Source organism: Triticum urartu, chromosome 1 (assembly GCF_003073215.2).
Source record: "Triticum urartu cultivar G1812 chromosome 1, Tu2.1, whole genome shotgun sequence".
Lineage (NCBI taxonomy): Eukaryota > Viridiplantae > Streptophyta > Magnoliopsida > Poales > Poaceae > Triticum > Triticum urartu.
In genome coordinates this window covers 554,466,672-554,481,848 of record NC_053022.1, presented here as the reverse complement: position 1 = coordinate 554,481,848, position 15,177 = coordinate 554,466,672, and the positions used below count along the sequence as shown (strand labels likewise).

The 15,177-nt window shown below is 42.9% G+C and overlaps 1 protein-coding gene and 1 long non-coding RNA gene across 2 annotated transcripts; one reads left to right on the top strand and one right to left on the bottom strand.

Annotated features, from left to right (window-relative positions):
• Positions 1–707: 707 nt before the first annotated feature.
• On the bottom strand, positions 708–1,769 carry LOC125529371 (chlorophyll a-b binding protein of LHCII type 1). The gene has a single exon (XM_048693788.1). The coding sequence runs from the start codon at positions 1,667–1,669 to the stop codon at positions 869–871; it is 801 nt and encodes a 266-aa protein (XP_048549745.1). The 5' UTR covers positions 1,670–1,769; the 3' UTR covers positions 708–868.
• A 715-nt stretch (positions 1,770–2,484) lies between these two features.
• On the top strand, positions 2,485–3,591 carry LOC125529380. The gene is made up of 2 exons (XR_007292616.1): positions 2,485–3,104; positions 3,242–3,591. It is a non-coding gene; the product is annotated as an uncharacterized LOC125529380 (long non-coding RNA).
• The last annotated feature ends 11,586 nt before the right edge of the window (positions 3,592–15,177 follow it).

Genomic DNA, 15,177 nt, shown 5'->3' with positions numbered 1-15,177 from the left:
CTCTACTGCTAATTTAGCGTTACGCCGCACCTCCACTGAATGTGTTGTCTGACTTGGCATCACACCTTTGCAGCCCATAAAATCTTGTCATGCTAATTTAATTTTCTTCCAGTGACTCTCTAGGCCATGCATTTCTAGTTTCTTCAGTTCTGTGGCTTGAAGCCTTAAAATCTATACCTCTGCTTACTCTGTCATTTCTGAAAGGGCCTCTTTTCCTTCAGGATTCCTGCTGCTTGTTAGGGTGGGCAACGTTCCTGAGAGTTCTGCTGCCTGCTTTAGCTTGCGATGTAGCTTCTCGCCCATGGATTCGCCATTACTGGACAGGTTCGTCAGATTGCCGTCGATTACTTAACAGTATTTTCAGCTTTCACACAAGTGTATCTGTGTTGTGGATCAGTTCTTGCAGGCAGTGCTCGCAAGGATCAGGATAGCTTTTCGTTTACTTGTGCTGTAAATGTTCGTATCTTCGCCTCTTGTCTGTCCAAACTGAAGTTAAAGGAGTTCACTCATTTTACTTTTCACAGACTTTGTTCTCCACTTGGACGAAAAGTTTCACTTAATTCTCGCCAAACGCGTCTACTTTTACTGCTGTAAAGATCTGCAGCCGCTGTATGATAAGCAATTACTGATCTAAGAAACTGAAAGCCGATCGATTGCAAGATCAGCTACCGGTCAATTAACACAGGTGATTGCTCATCACTCACCAATTCTAGCAACAGACTTTTGCATTCAACCTTCGTACTTTACATCATGGTTGTACAAACGAAACCAGGTGCATGCATGCATGCGCACGCTTCATCGCGTACGTACGTACGTGCACGGTCGATCAGTTTCTAGACACTCGATCGTGGCTACAAGACCTAGCAGCTTACTTGCCGGGCACAAAGTTGGTGGCGAAGGCCCAGGCGTTGTTGTTGACGGGGTCGGCGAGGTGGTCGGCGAGGTTCTCGAGGGGGCCCTTGCCGGTGACGATGGCCTGCACGAAGAAGCCGAACATGGAGAACATGGCGAGGCGGCCGTTCTTGATCTCCTTCACCTTGAGCTCCGCGAACGCCTCGGGGTCGTCGGCGAGGCCCAGGGGGTCGAAGCTGCCGCCGGGGTAGAGCGGGTCGACGATCTCGCCGAGCGGGCCGCCGGCGACGCGGTAGCCCTCGACGGCGCCCATGAGCACGACCTGGCAGGCCCAGATGGCAAGGATGCTCTGCGCGTGGACGAGGCTGGGGTTGCCGAGGTAGTCGAGGCCGCCCTCGCTGAAGATCTGGGAGCCGGCCTTGAACCACACGGCCTCGCCGAACTTGACGCCGTTGCGGGCGAGCAGCTCGGGAAAGACGCAGCCGAGAGCGCCCAGCATGGCCCACCGGCAGTGGATCACCTCCAGCTCCCGGTTCTTGGCGAAGGTCTCGGGGTCGGCCGACAGCCCCGCGGTGTCCCACCCGTAGTCGCCGGGGAACTCACCGGTGAGGTAGCTCGGGGGGTCGCCGGAGAGCGGGCCGAGGTAGAGCACGCGGTCGGAGCCGTACCACGGGCTGCCGGACGACACCGGCTTGGCCTTGGCCGCGGTCTTGCGCATGGTGACGCGCGCCTCCCCGAAGAGCGCCGACGACGGCAGGTCCTTCACCGCCTTCCCGGCGAAGGACGAGGGGGAGAGCGCCATCGCGGTGGTCGCCATTGCTCGCTGGTCGAGGAGACTTCGTGCGTGTCCGGTGCGCGTGCTCTCTACGAGTGGGGCTGTGGTGGTGTATGGCGGGATGGTTTGAGAGGAGCGGCGGAGGCGGCTATTTAACCCGGCGGGAGGAAGGGGAAGGGGATGAGACGGCGGGGGCCAGAAAAATCTGATGCTCGGACGCCATTGGCGGGGGGGATATCGCGGGCGAGGGGGCGCAACGGGGGCCTCAGGGTGGAGGAACAGTTCAGTTGTGGCTGCGGCTCATGATCGCCGTGGCGGTTGGGCGATTGGGTGCTGTGGATTTTCTCGTGGCCGTGGGTTTTTCGTCGGATTTCTTCAGATCACGGGCGTGTCCAGCTACTCACTCCACTTGGCACTCAGCTCGTCGCTGATAATTCCACTGGGGACGGACGTAAACGTAGCGCTCGTTCACGTGGGATGGCAGATGTGAGAAGCTGTGGAAAACGTAGGTGTCGTGAAAGGGATGGCAGATGTAGTTTTCACAGTGACGGTTGTTCTTATCCCAAGCTGGTTAACTGCAACTTGACATTTTTTGCAAGCTTGCCTAGATATTGAGCTGCTCTGTCTACTCGTACACTCTTTCTTTTTTTTAGGGAAGTGAAGAGTTGGCATTTCTTCAGGCACCTGCCATTGCCATCCTTCTGTAACAAGCACAAGTGTTGGGACTATAAACCATGGCCATCAGTTACAGCAGTTAACCAGTCACAACAGATAAATGTATAGAGAAGGGGCTGCGTGTTCTGAGCCTCTAGTAGGTGATTTCCATGCACCTCTTCAGCCCCTAAAATAAGGTTTGTACATGATGCATAGAACTTGAATATGAATTTTTTTGGCACTTAAGCTTGGAAGTATAGAAAGAAGTGGTATTCAGGAGTTTTGTCCAAGGTCAGGGGTACATCATATCTGATATATGTTCTTCTGATCCACTTTGAACTGTATATCTTAAATGGAAATTGTGCTTGCTATGTTTGATAAGGATGTGCTCCCTATTCTGAGCCCATCTGTAACTAATTTCCATGCATCTCTGCAAAAAATCTAAGGTTTGTACAACATTCTAGTTTATTCTCCTAGCTTAATGCTGGAGCACAGATCTGACGAGTTGCTTTCCATCGGGAGGTTTGTAATCCATGATTCCAAAATCTTGTGTTACATAAGTGTGAAATGACTTTGTACGATCTGGTGATACATCATCTCGGAGGTCCCTGTCTATATATGAAGAAGATAGACTTCTTGAAAAGTGAGATATTTACTGTTGGGGCTCACAATGAGATCACAGCCTATTATGCCCGCGCGCCGGTGAAATATCTTTAGGTCCCTCTAAGTTTTTCTTTGTTGAAATCCATTGATTAGGAGTTCCTTGAACAAAAGATGCTTTGGCAATTGGAAGCCTGGAAAGGGAACAATCTTTCTATGGGAGGTACGCTTATCTTGAGTAATGCTAGTTTTATCCAATATGCCCTTGCATCATATGTCCATGTTTCTTATGAATAATAATATTGTGATTGAGAATTTTGGAAAAGATATTCATTTTGTTAAATGGGGTGGAGTTTGCAGATCTAAAGCTAAGGGTGGTTTGGGAGTTAAAGATCCGGGGAAACTAAACATCAGGCTCCTCTGTAAGTGGTGGTGAAAATTAGATGATCATGATGACCTTTGGCAAGATGTTGTTAAATCTATGTACTTCAGAAAGCACATTGTGCCTAGCTAGAGTTAAACCCTGGTTTGAAGATTCTCCTGCTCAGAAAAATCATTTGAAAGTGAATGAGGTATTTCGCGTAAAGGGGGAGTGATGAGATTTTGGAAGGACCCATAGGAGGACAGCGTGCCTTTGGTTGAGAAATATCATGCGCCTTATGGTGTTTGGCATATTCAGGAATGTAATGGTCCTAATGTTTTTCAACTTCAATTTCATATTCCCTTTGGCATCGTCTGTATTCTTAGTGGACTGGTCAGTGGCCTGAGATTACCCAGAATCTCTTAACCTAAATCTAGGTACTAATCTTGACGTGGTGTCTTGGTCCTTAACTACTAACAAGTTGTTCTCTACTATATCTTTCTATTCCAATATTAGAAAAGATATTTCTAGGGTACATCATGAGTGGATTTGGAATTTTGATCCCTCGGTTAACAAAAATTGTAAAAAATACAAGAAGTAAAAGGAATTTAGTCGCGGATCCATTGATTCTTCTCTCCGATTAAAATTTATTACTTACCGCTTTCTTTTATTTGGATATGGGGTGAGGAGAGAGGATTTAATATTTATTCACAAACGGTTATAGCGGATCATATATTCGTGTATATAATATACAGAGATATGTTGAAAATGGACTTCCTTTTAGCTGAAGCTTTATGTGGCAGCTCTTTCAAGATTTAATTCTAACTATGTTTAACATGAGAAAGTGTTGTTAGACATAACCCTATAAGGTTGAAATAACATGATCTTGATTTCTTAACTAGAAAACCTTTGAAGCGGAATATTAGTGACAAGCTGTGATTGGCATGGACTAATAGAGGATTCCCCATGATGTCTGCACCTTGGGGCCTCGGGGTAGATGGCAGCAGGAAGCCGCTGGAATAGCCTAGTGGTGGCTCGCGGTGGAGACGGTCTTGTGAGTCCCCGTTAATGCACTTTTAGGATCGATTGTTAGGAGGTCGGGGGCCCGTACGTACGCAAGTCATCCTAGATGGGAACGACCTCCTCCTTTTATATGTGACACTACGTGGACCACAGACGGAAACCAAAAGTAAGATATTGGTGCCTCCGATCTGAGCACAATCGTTAGGGGAGGAGACTTTGTCTCCCATATTTTCTCTCGGTTAACAACGACATGAGATCAATTCCAACATTCTTCCGTTGATAGTAAGGTCAACAAACATCATAAGCCACTCTCAATATAAATAATATACCAAAGTAAGGTGTTGCAATGACAGATGAAGTGCCACTTAACCTCAATACTTATAGTATATCATTCTACCTCAAAATGGAATACATAGTACTTTATGGGAGTTGGTTTATTTGATGGTCCTAAATTTCCAGGATCTAAAAGCTTCCCTAACCCATGCCGACAACCTTATCATAAAAGGGTAAATGCTAAGCCTTAGTTAGAGGAACCTCAAAAACTTACAAATCAAACATCGTATGTTTGATAATGAACTCTATATTTCACAACAATGATATAATGTCAGTGGTTCTGGCAATACCAATTGACTAGTTGTTACTCACATAGAGAACTGCATGTTCATGATCGAAATAAGTTGTTTAAGTATGTTGCCTACCACAGTACCACTACCATTTCGGGAATAAGATTCCTTTAACATACAACTTTCCCGATAGCCTCTTAACATGCCATGAATTCGTTTGCATCATTGATTATTTCATGATTTTCCTTTATGAGCTCCTCGACGAATCTCCTCATGCAACGGTGTACATGTAACTTTACATGAAAGTCCTAATATCTACACATCTGGCCAAAACAATGTCTGATTAACCCACAAATTTGAGGTTATCAAACTCGTTATGACTGAGCATGTTATCTTTATTGCCTTGCATATACTGCGAAAACTTGATATCAGCTTTCCAGTGGTCTAGTTCTAGGTTAAACACATTTTTTACCAAGTATCCTGATCATAAATAAGAGGGTGCGGTGATACTTTAATACATGACGTTTCTGATAGCTGAAGCATAAGGAACTGACATTATCTGATCAGTTTAAATGGTTCCTCAAACACTTAAATGTCCAACTTTATTGCCCTCGACATTAGGAGCAATTGAGATAGAGCACTAATGCACAATGTGTTCCTTTTGGGCTCCATCGATGTATTCCACCATAATAGGACTTGTAATCCTCTTGGACTTATGTCCCGGTGATTCTCCATACATTTAATGCATGCAAAAACACCAAGATGCTATATGTCACTATTGGGAGACGGAAAATTCTTGGTTTAGCCAATGAGTTTTCATCTACATAATGTAGTGAACTTTCTCCCCCAGACTTAAGGTACCATTGTATAAATGTTTGACTTAGTTCATAAAATGAATTATTTAGACAACATGCCTTATGTTACCTTTCTTTCATGACAAAACCTTCTAGTTGAGCCAGTAAAACATTCTTTAAGCCGACATAAAAACATGACATGAGCATCATGACAATTCCACAATCTAGACTAGATAAAATATGTCATCACAATAAATTTCCTCTCTCTTTACTATGAGCATTTTGGCTACAATGCTTTAACCTTTCGAGTTTTCCCTCAACGTAGAATGTAAGTGGGGATTGTCTAGATTTTCCCTAGTGGGGATTGTCTATAAATTATATAGATTTGCATCGGTATAGGGCGGATGGTGGAGAAGAACTTAATGTAGTGTGACACATTATTACAAACAATGTTTGGTCAGAAATATAATCATACACCACATGTTACATTAATATCATAATCGACATTAGACTGGCAAACTTTCCAGTTTAGCATCAATGTGTGCTTCATATTATTCATGAGGTAAGTACACATAAATAAACCATGATAAAAGGAGTTAGAACATTAGTGTGATTTCATTCATTCTTCTATAAGTAAAATTTGTTGCATCTTAATCAAAGATATAGCATTAGTGTGTGCTTTTCATACACTCTCCAAATAAGAGTTCTCGTTAGTTCCATCTTAATTAGAAAAAATTATATGCGATTGGATTGGTTCCCCTACACAAGGGATTTGGACTACTAGGAACAAAGTTATCTTTGATAAATTTGTGACGGATCGACATTGGAGGGCGTTTATTCTAGGTGTTTGTTTCTTCTTCTTCTTTCATGGACATGTTGCGGAAGAAATAGGACAGATCTAGCCTGAAGGGTGGGAAGGCCAAGTTTATGCATAAGGCGATGACGTTGAGGCATGGCGAAACCGGTATAAGCGTTGGGAGTGAGCACCTGAACCGTAGAGCGAATGACTCGTTGATGATCAATGTTGCATGCCTTGTGCCTATGTTGTGGAGGCTTCTTTTGAATACTGTGATAATTTTCTTCTTGATATGTAATGAGTTGGGTGTGAAACTATGCTTTGGTGCTATCAGTGTTTTATCGCCCGTAATGGATGAAGACTATGAGCTCTAATGGCGTATGAGACTTAGTACATTTTTCTCAACGAATCAATATGGTAGTGTGGACATTCACGACAAGTTTCTATTAGTGCACCAGCTCACTATTCATTCTCTTTCTCTCTCACTATTTGTAACAAACATGTCTTTTGAGTTGTGCCCAATGGAAAAGGGCTTAATCCAGTTGGATAAAGTGAAGTACCACTTGTCAAAAGTACATTTTCTACACTTAATATTTGTTGTAAAGTACGCAATTGAAGTATATATGTATAGGTAAATAGTAAACTAAATTTTTGCATCAACTTTATTTGATACCAATTAATTTGGTGAAGAGTCTGCACAAAACTTATTCCAGTTTATAAACAACATGCGAAGTTAATAACAATTCAGGTACCTCCGCTTTGTTTTGGTCTGATCCTTGCGAGATGTTTCTTTGGTAAACTCTTGGTCTCACATGTTTTCATTTGACATCAACTAGAATTGCTATGTTAGGGATATAGGGTCAGCTATTCACCTAGCAGGTTGTTTCATCTTCCCTTGTGTGAGGAGGTGTATGCTCCATTTATGCAACTACAAGTTTGAAGAGACCAGGTTGTTCATCCCGACAGCAAAGATATTTGGAGTTACCTAGGTGCCCATGCACTTCCAATGTTGCCAAATTATATAAGGCTCAAATTGGTTCTTGTAATCACATCCAAGCAACTGAATGGGTTTAGAAAAGGTTTTTCCATATGAAACACAAAGTTTTCTTCTACTTATTGGCAAATAATAGATTAAATACTAGAGCATTGTTGCAAAGGAAAAATATTAATCATTCTTGATTACACCTGTGGCATGCATGGAATGTACACTTTGAAAACTAGAGACAACTCTTTGTTGACTGCCCATTTGCCAACCACCGTTGGACTTATATTTTCCCACATTGGGATCCACCTCATGGAAGTATTTAAAAAATTGTCAAGCATTTCAAGGGGATGATGGCAATTCCTTTCACCGAAGATCTTCATTCTCATTGCTTGGGCTATGTGGTTGATAAGGAATGATTTAATTCTTAGAGGTATTCAACTGAGGTTATACAATTGTAGAAGAAAGTTCAAGAAGAAATCAAGCTCTGCGCAAAAAGGAAGAAAAATTGTAATCTTTAGAAATTCCGCGTTCCACTACATCAATTCTTTGTTATACTTTTTTCTTTTCTTTTCTTTTTCTTTCTTTTCTATTATGTTGTAAGCTTGTAGCTCCTTTCTTAGTAATATGCAGTGAGAGAAATCATGATGTTTTACGCAAAAAACACCCAACCATTTGTGATGCAACTTCCAGACAACCACACTATGAACCCAAAGGTGGCCATCCAAGCCGAATAACATAGGCTGGCCTGGTAGCACGCGCGCACGACACGTAAAAGGCTCGGCCCAACATAGGACTAAAAGGGCCATGCCTAGGCCGCGACACATTGTGTGTCATGCTCGTCCGCTTACGCGAGGCACTTGTGGCAAGCACGACACAACCGATTAGTAGCAAACTATACTTTTTTAGATTTTTATGTATTTTTCTTTATTTTCCAAAATAATTTGGCCAGAAAGGCTCGCGGGTCATGTTCCATAAAGGCCACACATGCCCTGCTCGACCCGTCTAGTTAATGGTGCGACTATGTCTCGCCTAACGCGAGATAGTAGCACGTCTCGCCTCAACAGGCGCCAGAATGGGACGGCCCAGCGCAAACCACAAGCCTTCCACGCTCTTTTTTTCATTCCCCTTTTCCCATGTTTTCTTTCATTTTTTTGATTTACTTTTTTACTTTTCCTTATATTTTGGAATATTTCTAAAATAACTATTATGAAGTCACTTTACTTACTAATTTTAAAAATGTTAATCGCTCATTAGAAAAATATAAAACATGTATAAAAATGTTTCTAATGTGTATGACAATAAGTAGACATCAAAACATGTATATGAAAAAAAATGTTAATCATGTATATGAAAAATATTAACATGAATATAAAAAATATTCCTAATGTATGCAAAAAAATATGTATATGGAAAAAACTAGACATCAAACATATATATGGTTTAATAAATGTTAATCATGTATTTTGAAAATGTTGAACATGCACATAAAAATATTCCCGATGTATACAAAAAATGCATTACAATGTGTATGGAAAAAGGTAGACATAAAAAAATAAGGTTTCAAAAATATTAATCTTGTATGTGAAAAACAATAAATATGTATATAACAATGTTCTTGGTGTATATGAAAAAAAGTTGATGTCAAAATATATGTTTGATAAAAATCATGTATTTGAAAAAATGTTCAACATGCACACAAAGAATGTTTATACCATGTTCACGTAGGGTCTTAATTGAATTCGAGTGAACGAATAAAAGCACGAAAAATGGGTCGCCGGGGGGGGGGGGGGGGGGGGGGGGTCCCTCAGGTGGGAGACATATGCAATACTCGCTATAAGGCTAGCCATAGTGGGGTAACTTAGATAGTAACTTAACACATCCCAAGACAATTTTGCTTATGTGGCAAGTATTTAATGAGGAAAGAAGTGTTTGTGGTAACATAATATGTTACTGTAACATAGCGTTTCCCGAGACGAAATGAGTCTATGAGCTAATAAATGAAGCAATCTATGATACTACTGTTGGGGAACGCAGGAAATTTCAAAAAAATTCTACGCACACGCAAGATCATGGTGATGCATAGCAACGAGAGGGGAGTGTTGTCCACGTACCCTCGTAGACCGAAAGCAGAAGCGTTATAATAACGCGGTTGATGTAGTCGTACGTCTTCACGGCCCGACCGATCAAGCACCGAAACTACGGCACCTCCGAGTTCTAGCACACGTTCAGCTCGATGACGATCCCCGGTTTCCGATCCAGCAGAATGTCGGAGAAGAGTTCCGTCAACACGACGGCGTGGTGACGATCTTGATGTTCTACCGTCACAGGGCTTCGCCTAAGCACCGCTACAATATTATCGAGGATTATGGTGGAGGGGGGAACCGCACACGGCTAAGAGATCAATGAACAATTGTTGTGTCTTTGGGGTGCCCCTGCCCCCGTATATAAAGGAGTGGAGGAGGGGGAGGGTCGGCCCTCTCTATGGCGCGCCCTAGGGGAGTCCTACTCCCACCGGGAGTAGGATTCCCCCTTTCCTAGTAGAACTAGGAGCCCTTCCAAGTAGTAGGAGTAGGAGGGAAGGAAAGGGAAGGGAAAAGGAGAAGGAAGGAAGGGGGCGCCCCCCCCCCTCCCTAGTCCAATTCGGACCAGCCCATGGGGAGGGGTGCGGCCACCCTTTGAGGCATTTCTCTCCTTTCCCGTATGGCCTATTAAGGCCCAATACGAATTCCCGTAACTCCCCGGTACTCCCAAAAATACCCGAATCACTCGGAACCTTTCCAATGTCCGAATATAGTCGTCCAATATATCAATCTTTATGTCTCAACCATTTCAAGACTCCTCGTCATGTCCCCGATCTCATCCGGGACTCTAAAGTCCTTCGGTACATCAAAACACATAAACTCATAATATAACCGTCATCGAACTTTAAGCGTGCGGACCCTACGGGTTCGAGAACTATGTAGACATGACCGAGACACGTCTCTGGTCAATAACCAATAGCGGAACCTGGATGCTCATATTGGCTCCTACATATTCTACGAAAATCTTTATCGGTCAAACCGCATAACAACATACGTTGTTCCCTTTGTCATCGGTATGTTACTTGCCCGAGATTCGATCGTCGGTATTTCAATACCTAGTTCAATCTCATTACCGGCAAGTCTCTTTACTCGTTCCGTAAAACATCATCCCACAACTAACTCATTAGTTGCAATGCTTGCAAGGCTTATAGTGATGTGCATTACCGAGTGGGCCCAGAGATACCTCTCCGACAATCGGAGTGACAAATTCTAATCTCGAAATACGCCAACCCAACAAGTACCTTCGAAGACACCTGTAGAGCACCTTTATAATCACCCAGTTACGTTGTGATGTTTGGTAGCACACAAAGTGTTCCTCTGGTAAACGGGAGTTGCATAATCTCATAGTCATAGGAACATGTATAAGTCATGAAGAAAGCAATAGCAACAAACTAAACGATCAAGTGCTATGCTAACGGAATGGGTCAAGTCAATCACATCATTCTCTAATGATGTGACCCCGTTAATCAAATGACAACTCATATGTCTATGGCTAGGAAACTTAACCATCTTTGATTCAACGAGCTAGTCAAGTAGAGGCATACTAGTGATATACTGTTTGTCTATGTATTCACACATGTATTATGTTTCCGATTAATACACTTCTAGCATGAATAATAAACATTTATCATGATATAAGGAAATAAATAATAACTTTATTATTGCCTCTAGGGCATATTTCCTTCAGTCTCCCACTTGCACTAGAGTCAATAATCTAGTTCACATCGTCATGTGATTTAACATCAATAGTTCACATCACCATGTGATTAACACCCATAGTTCACATCGTCATGTGACCTACACCCAAATGGTTTACTAGAGTCAATAATCTAGTTCACATCGCTATGTGATTAATACCCAAAGAGTACTAAGGTGTGATCATGTTTTGCTTGTGAGGGAAGTTTAGTCAACGGGTCTGCCACATTCAGATCCGTATGTATTTTGCAAATTTCTATGTCAACAATGCTCTGCACGGAGCTACTCTAGCTAATTGCTCCCACTTTCAATATGTATCCAGATTGAGACATTGAGTCATCTGAATCAGTGTCAAAACTTGCATCGACGTAACCCTTTACGACGAACCTTTTGTCACATCCATAATCGAGAAACATATCCTTATTCCACTAAGGATAATTTTGAACAATGTCCAATGATCTACTCCTAGATCACTAGTGTACTCCCTTGCCAAACTCAGGGCAGATTATACAATAGGTCTGGTACACAGCATGGCATACTTTATAGAACCTATGGTTGAGGCATAGGGAATGACTTTTATTCTCTCTCTATCTTCTGTCGTGGTCGGGTTTTGAGTCTTACTCAACTTCACACCTTGTAACACAGGCAAGAACTCCTTCTTTGACTGTTCCATTTTGAACTACTTCAAAATCTTGTCAAGGTATGTACTCATTGAAAAACTTATCAAGCGTCTTGATCTATCTCTATAGATCTTGATGCTTAATATGTAAGCAGCTTCACCGAGGTCTTTCTTTGAAAAACTCCTTTCAAACATTCCTTTATGCTTTGCAGAATAATTCTACATTATCTCCGATCAACAATATGTCATTCACATATACTTATCAGAAATGTTGTAGTGCTCCCACTCACTTTCTTGTAAATACAGGCTTCACCGCAAGTCTGTATAAAACTATATGCTTTGATCAACTTATCAAGGCGTATATTCCAACTCCGAGATGCTTGCACCAGTCCATAGATGAATCGCTGGAGCTTGCATATTTTGTTAGTACCTTTAGGATTGACAAAACCTTCTCGTTGCATCATATACAACTCTTCTTTAATAAATCCATTAAAGAATGCAGTTTTGTTTATCCATTTGCCAGATTTCATAAAATGCGGCAATTGCTAACATGATTCGGGCAGACTTAAGCATAGATACGAGTGAGAAACTCTCATTGTAGTCAACACCTTGAACTTGTCGAAAACCCTTTTTGCGACAATTCTAGCTTTGTAGATAGTAACACTACTATCAACGTCTGTCTTCCTCTTGAAGATCCATTTAATCTCAATGGCTCGCCGATCAATGGGCAAGTCAATCAAAGTCCATACTGTTGGGGAACGTAGTAATTTCAAAATTTTCCTACGCACATGCAAGATCATGGTGATGCACAGCAACGAGAGGGGAGAGTATGATCTACGTACCCTTGTAGATCGCAACGGAAGCGTTGACACAACGTAGAGGAAGTAGTCGTACGTCTTCTTCCCGATCCGATCGATCCAAGCACCGTTACTCCGGCACCTCCGAGTTCTTAGCACACGTACAGCTCGATGACGTTCCTCGGGCTCCGATCCAGCAAAGCTTCGGGGATGAGTTCCGTCAGCACAACGGCGTGGTGACGATGATGATGTTCTACCGACGCAGGGCTTCGCCTAAGCACTACAACGATATGACCGAGGTGGAATATGGTGGCAGGGGGCACCGCACACGGCTAAGGAACGATCACGAGGATCAATTGTGTGTCTAGAGGTGCCCCCCTGCCCCCGTATATAAAGGATCCAAGGGGGAGGGGTTCGGCCGGCCCTATGGTGGCGCAGGAGGAGTCCTACTCCTACCGGGAGTAGGACTCCCCCCCCTTTTCCTAGTCCAAGTAGGATTGGTGGAGAAGAAAGGGAAAGAGGGGGGCGCCGCCCCTCCCTCCTAGTCCAATTCGGACCAGGGGGAGAGGGGGCGCGGGGCCTGCCCTGGCAGCCCCTTCCACTTCTCCACTTTAGGCCCATAAGGCCCATTAACCCCCCGGGGGGTTCCGGTAACCCCCCGGTGCTCCGATTTTATCCGATACTCTTCCGGAACCCTTCCGGTGTCCGAATATAGTCATCCAATATATCAATCTTTATGTCTCGACCATTTCGAGACTCCTCGTCATGTCCGTGATCACATCCGGGACTCCGAACTAACTTCGGTACATCAAAATGCATAAACTCATAATAACTGTCATCGTAACGTTAAGCGTGTGGACCCTACGGTTCGAGAACAATGTAGACATGACCGAGACACGTCTCCGGTCAATAACCAATAGCGGGACCTGGATGCCCATATTGGCTCCTACATATTCTACGAAGATCTTTATCGGTCAGACCGCATAACAACATACGTTGTTCCCTTTGTCATCGGTATGTTACTTGCCCGAGATTCGATCGTCGATATCCAATACCTAGTTCAATCTCGTTATCGGCAAGTCTCTTTACTCGTTCTGTAATACATCATCTCGCAACTAACTCATTAGTTGCAATGCTTGCAAGGCTTATGTGATGTGTATTACCGAGAGGGCCCAGAGATACCTCTCCAACAATCGGAGTGACAAATCCTAATCTCGAAATACGCCAACCCAACATCTACCATCGGAGACACCTGTAGAGCTCCTTTATAATCACCCAGTTACGTTGTGATGTTTGGTAGCACACAAAGTGTTCCTTCGGCAAATGGGAGTTGCATAATCTCATAGTCATAGGAACATGTATAAGTCATGAAGAAAGCAATAGCAACATACTAAACGATCGGGTGCTAAGCTAATGGAATGGGTCATGTCAATCAGATCATTCAACTAATGATGTGACCTCGTTAATCAAATAACAACACTTTGTTCATGGTTAGGAAACATAACCATCTTTGATTAACGAGCTAGTTAAGTAGAGGCATACTAGTGACACTAAGTTTGTCTATGTATTCACACATGTATTATGTTTCCGGTTAATACAATTCTAGCATGAATAATAAACATTTATCATGATATAAGGAAATAAATAATAACTTTATTATTGCCTCTAGGGCATATTTCCTTCAGTCTCCCACTTGCACTAGAGTCAATAATCTAGATTACACAGTAATGATTCTAACACCCATGGAGTCTTGGTGCTGATCATGTTTTGCTCGTGGAAGAGGCTTAGTCAACGGGTCTGCAACATTCAGATCCGTATGTATCTTGCAAATCTCTATGTCTCCCACCTGGACTAGATCCCAGATGGAATTGAAGCGTCTTTTGATGTGCTTGGTTCTCTTGTGAAATTTGGATTCCTTTGTTAAGGCAATTGCACCAGTATTGTCACAAAAGATTTTCATTGGACCCGATGCACTAGGTATGACACCTAGATCGGAGATGAACTCCTTCATCCAGACTCCTTCATTTGCTGCTTCCGAAGCAGCTATGTACTCCGCTTCACATGTAGATCCCGCTACGACGCTTTGTTTAGAACTGCACCAACTGACAGCTCCACCGTTTAATGTAAACACGTATCCGGTTTGCGATTTAGAATCGTCCGGATCAGTGTCAAAGCTTGCATCAACGTAACCGTTTACGATGAGCTCTTTGTCACCTCCATATACGAGAAACATATCCTTAGTCCTTTTCAGGTATTTCAGGATGTTCTTGACCGCTGTCCAGTGATCCACTCCTGGATTACTTTGGTACCTCCCTGCTAAACTTATAGCAAGGCACACATCAGGTCTGGTACACAGCATTGCATACATGATAGAGCCTATGGCTGATGCATAGGGAACATCTTTCATTTTCTCTCTATCTTCTGCAGTGGTCGGGCTTTGAGTCTTACTCAATTTCATACCTTGTAACATAGGCAAGAACCCTTTCTTTGCTTGATCCATTTTGAACTTTTTCAAAACTTTGTCAAGGTATGTGCTTTGTGAAAGTCCAATTAGGCGTCTTGATCTATCTCTATAGATCTTA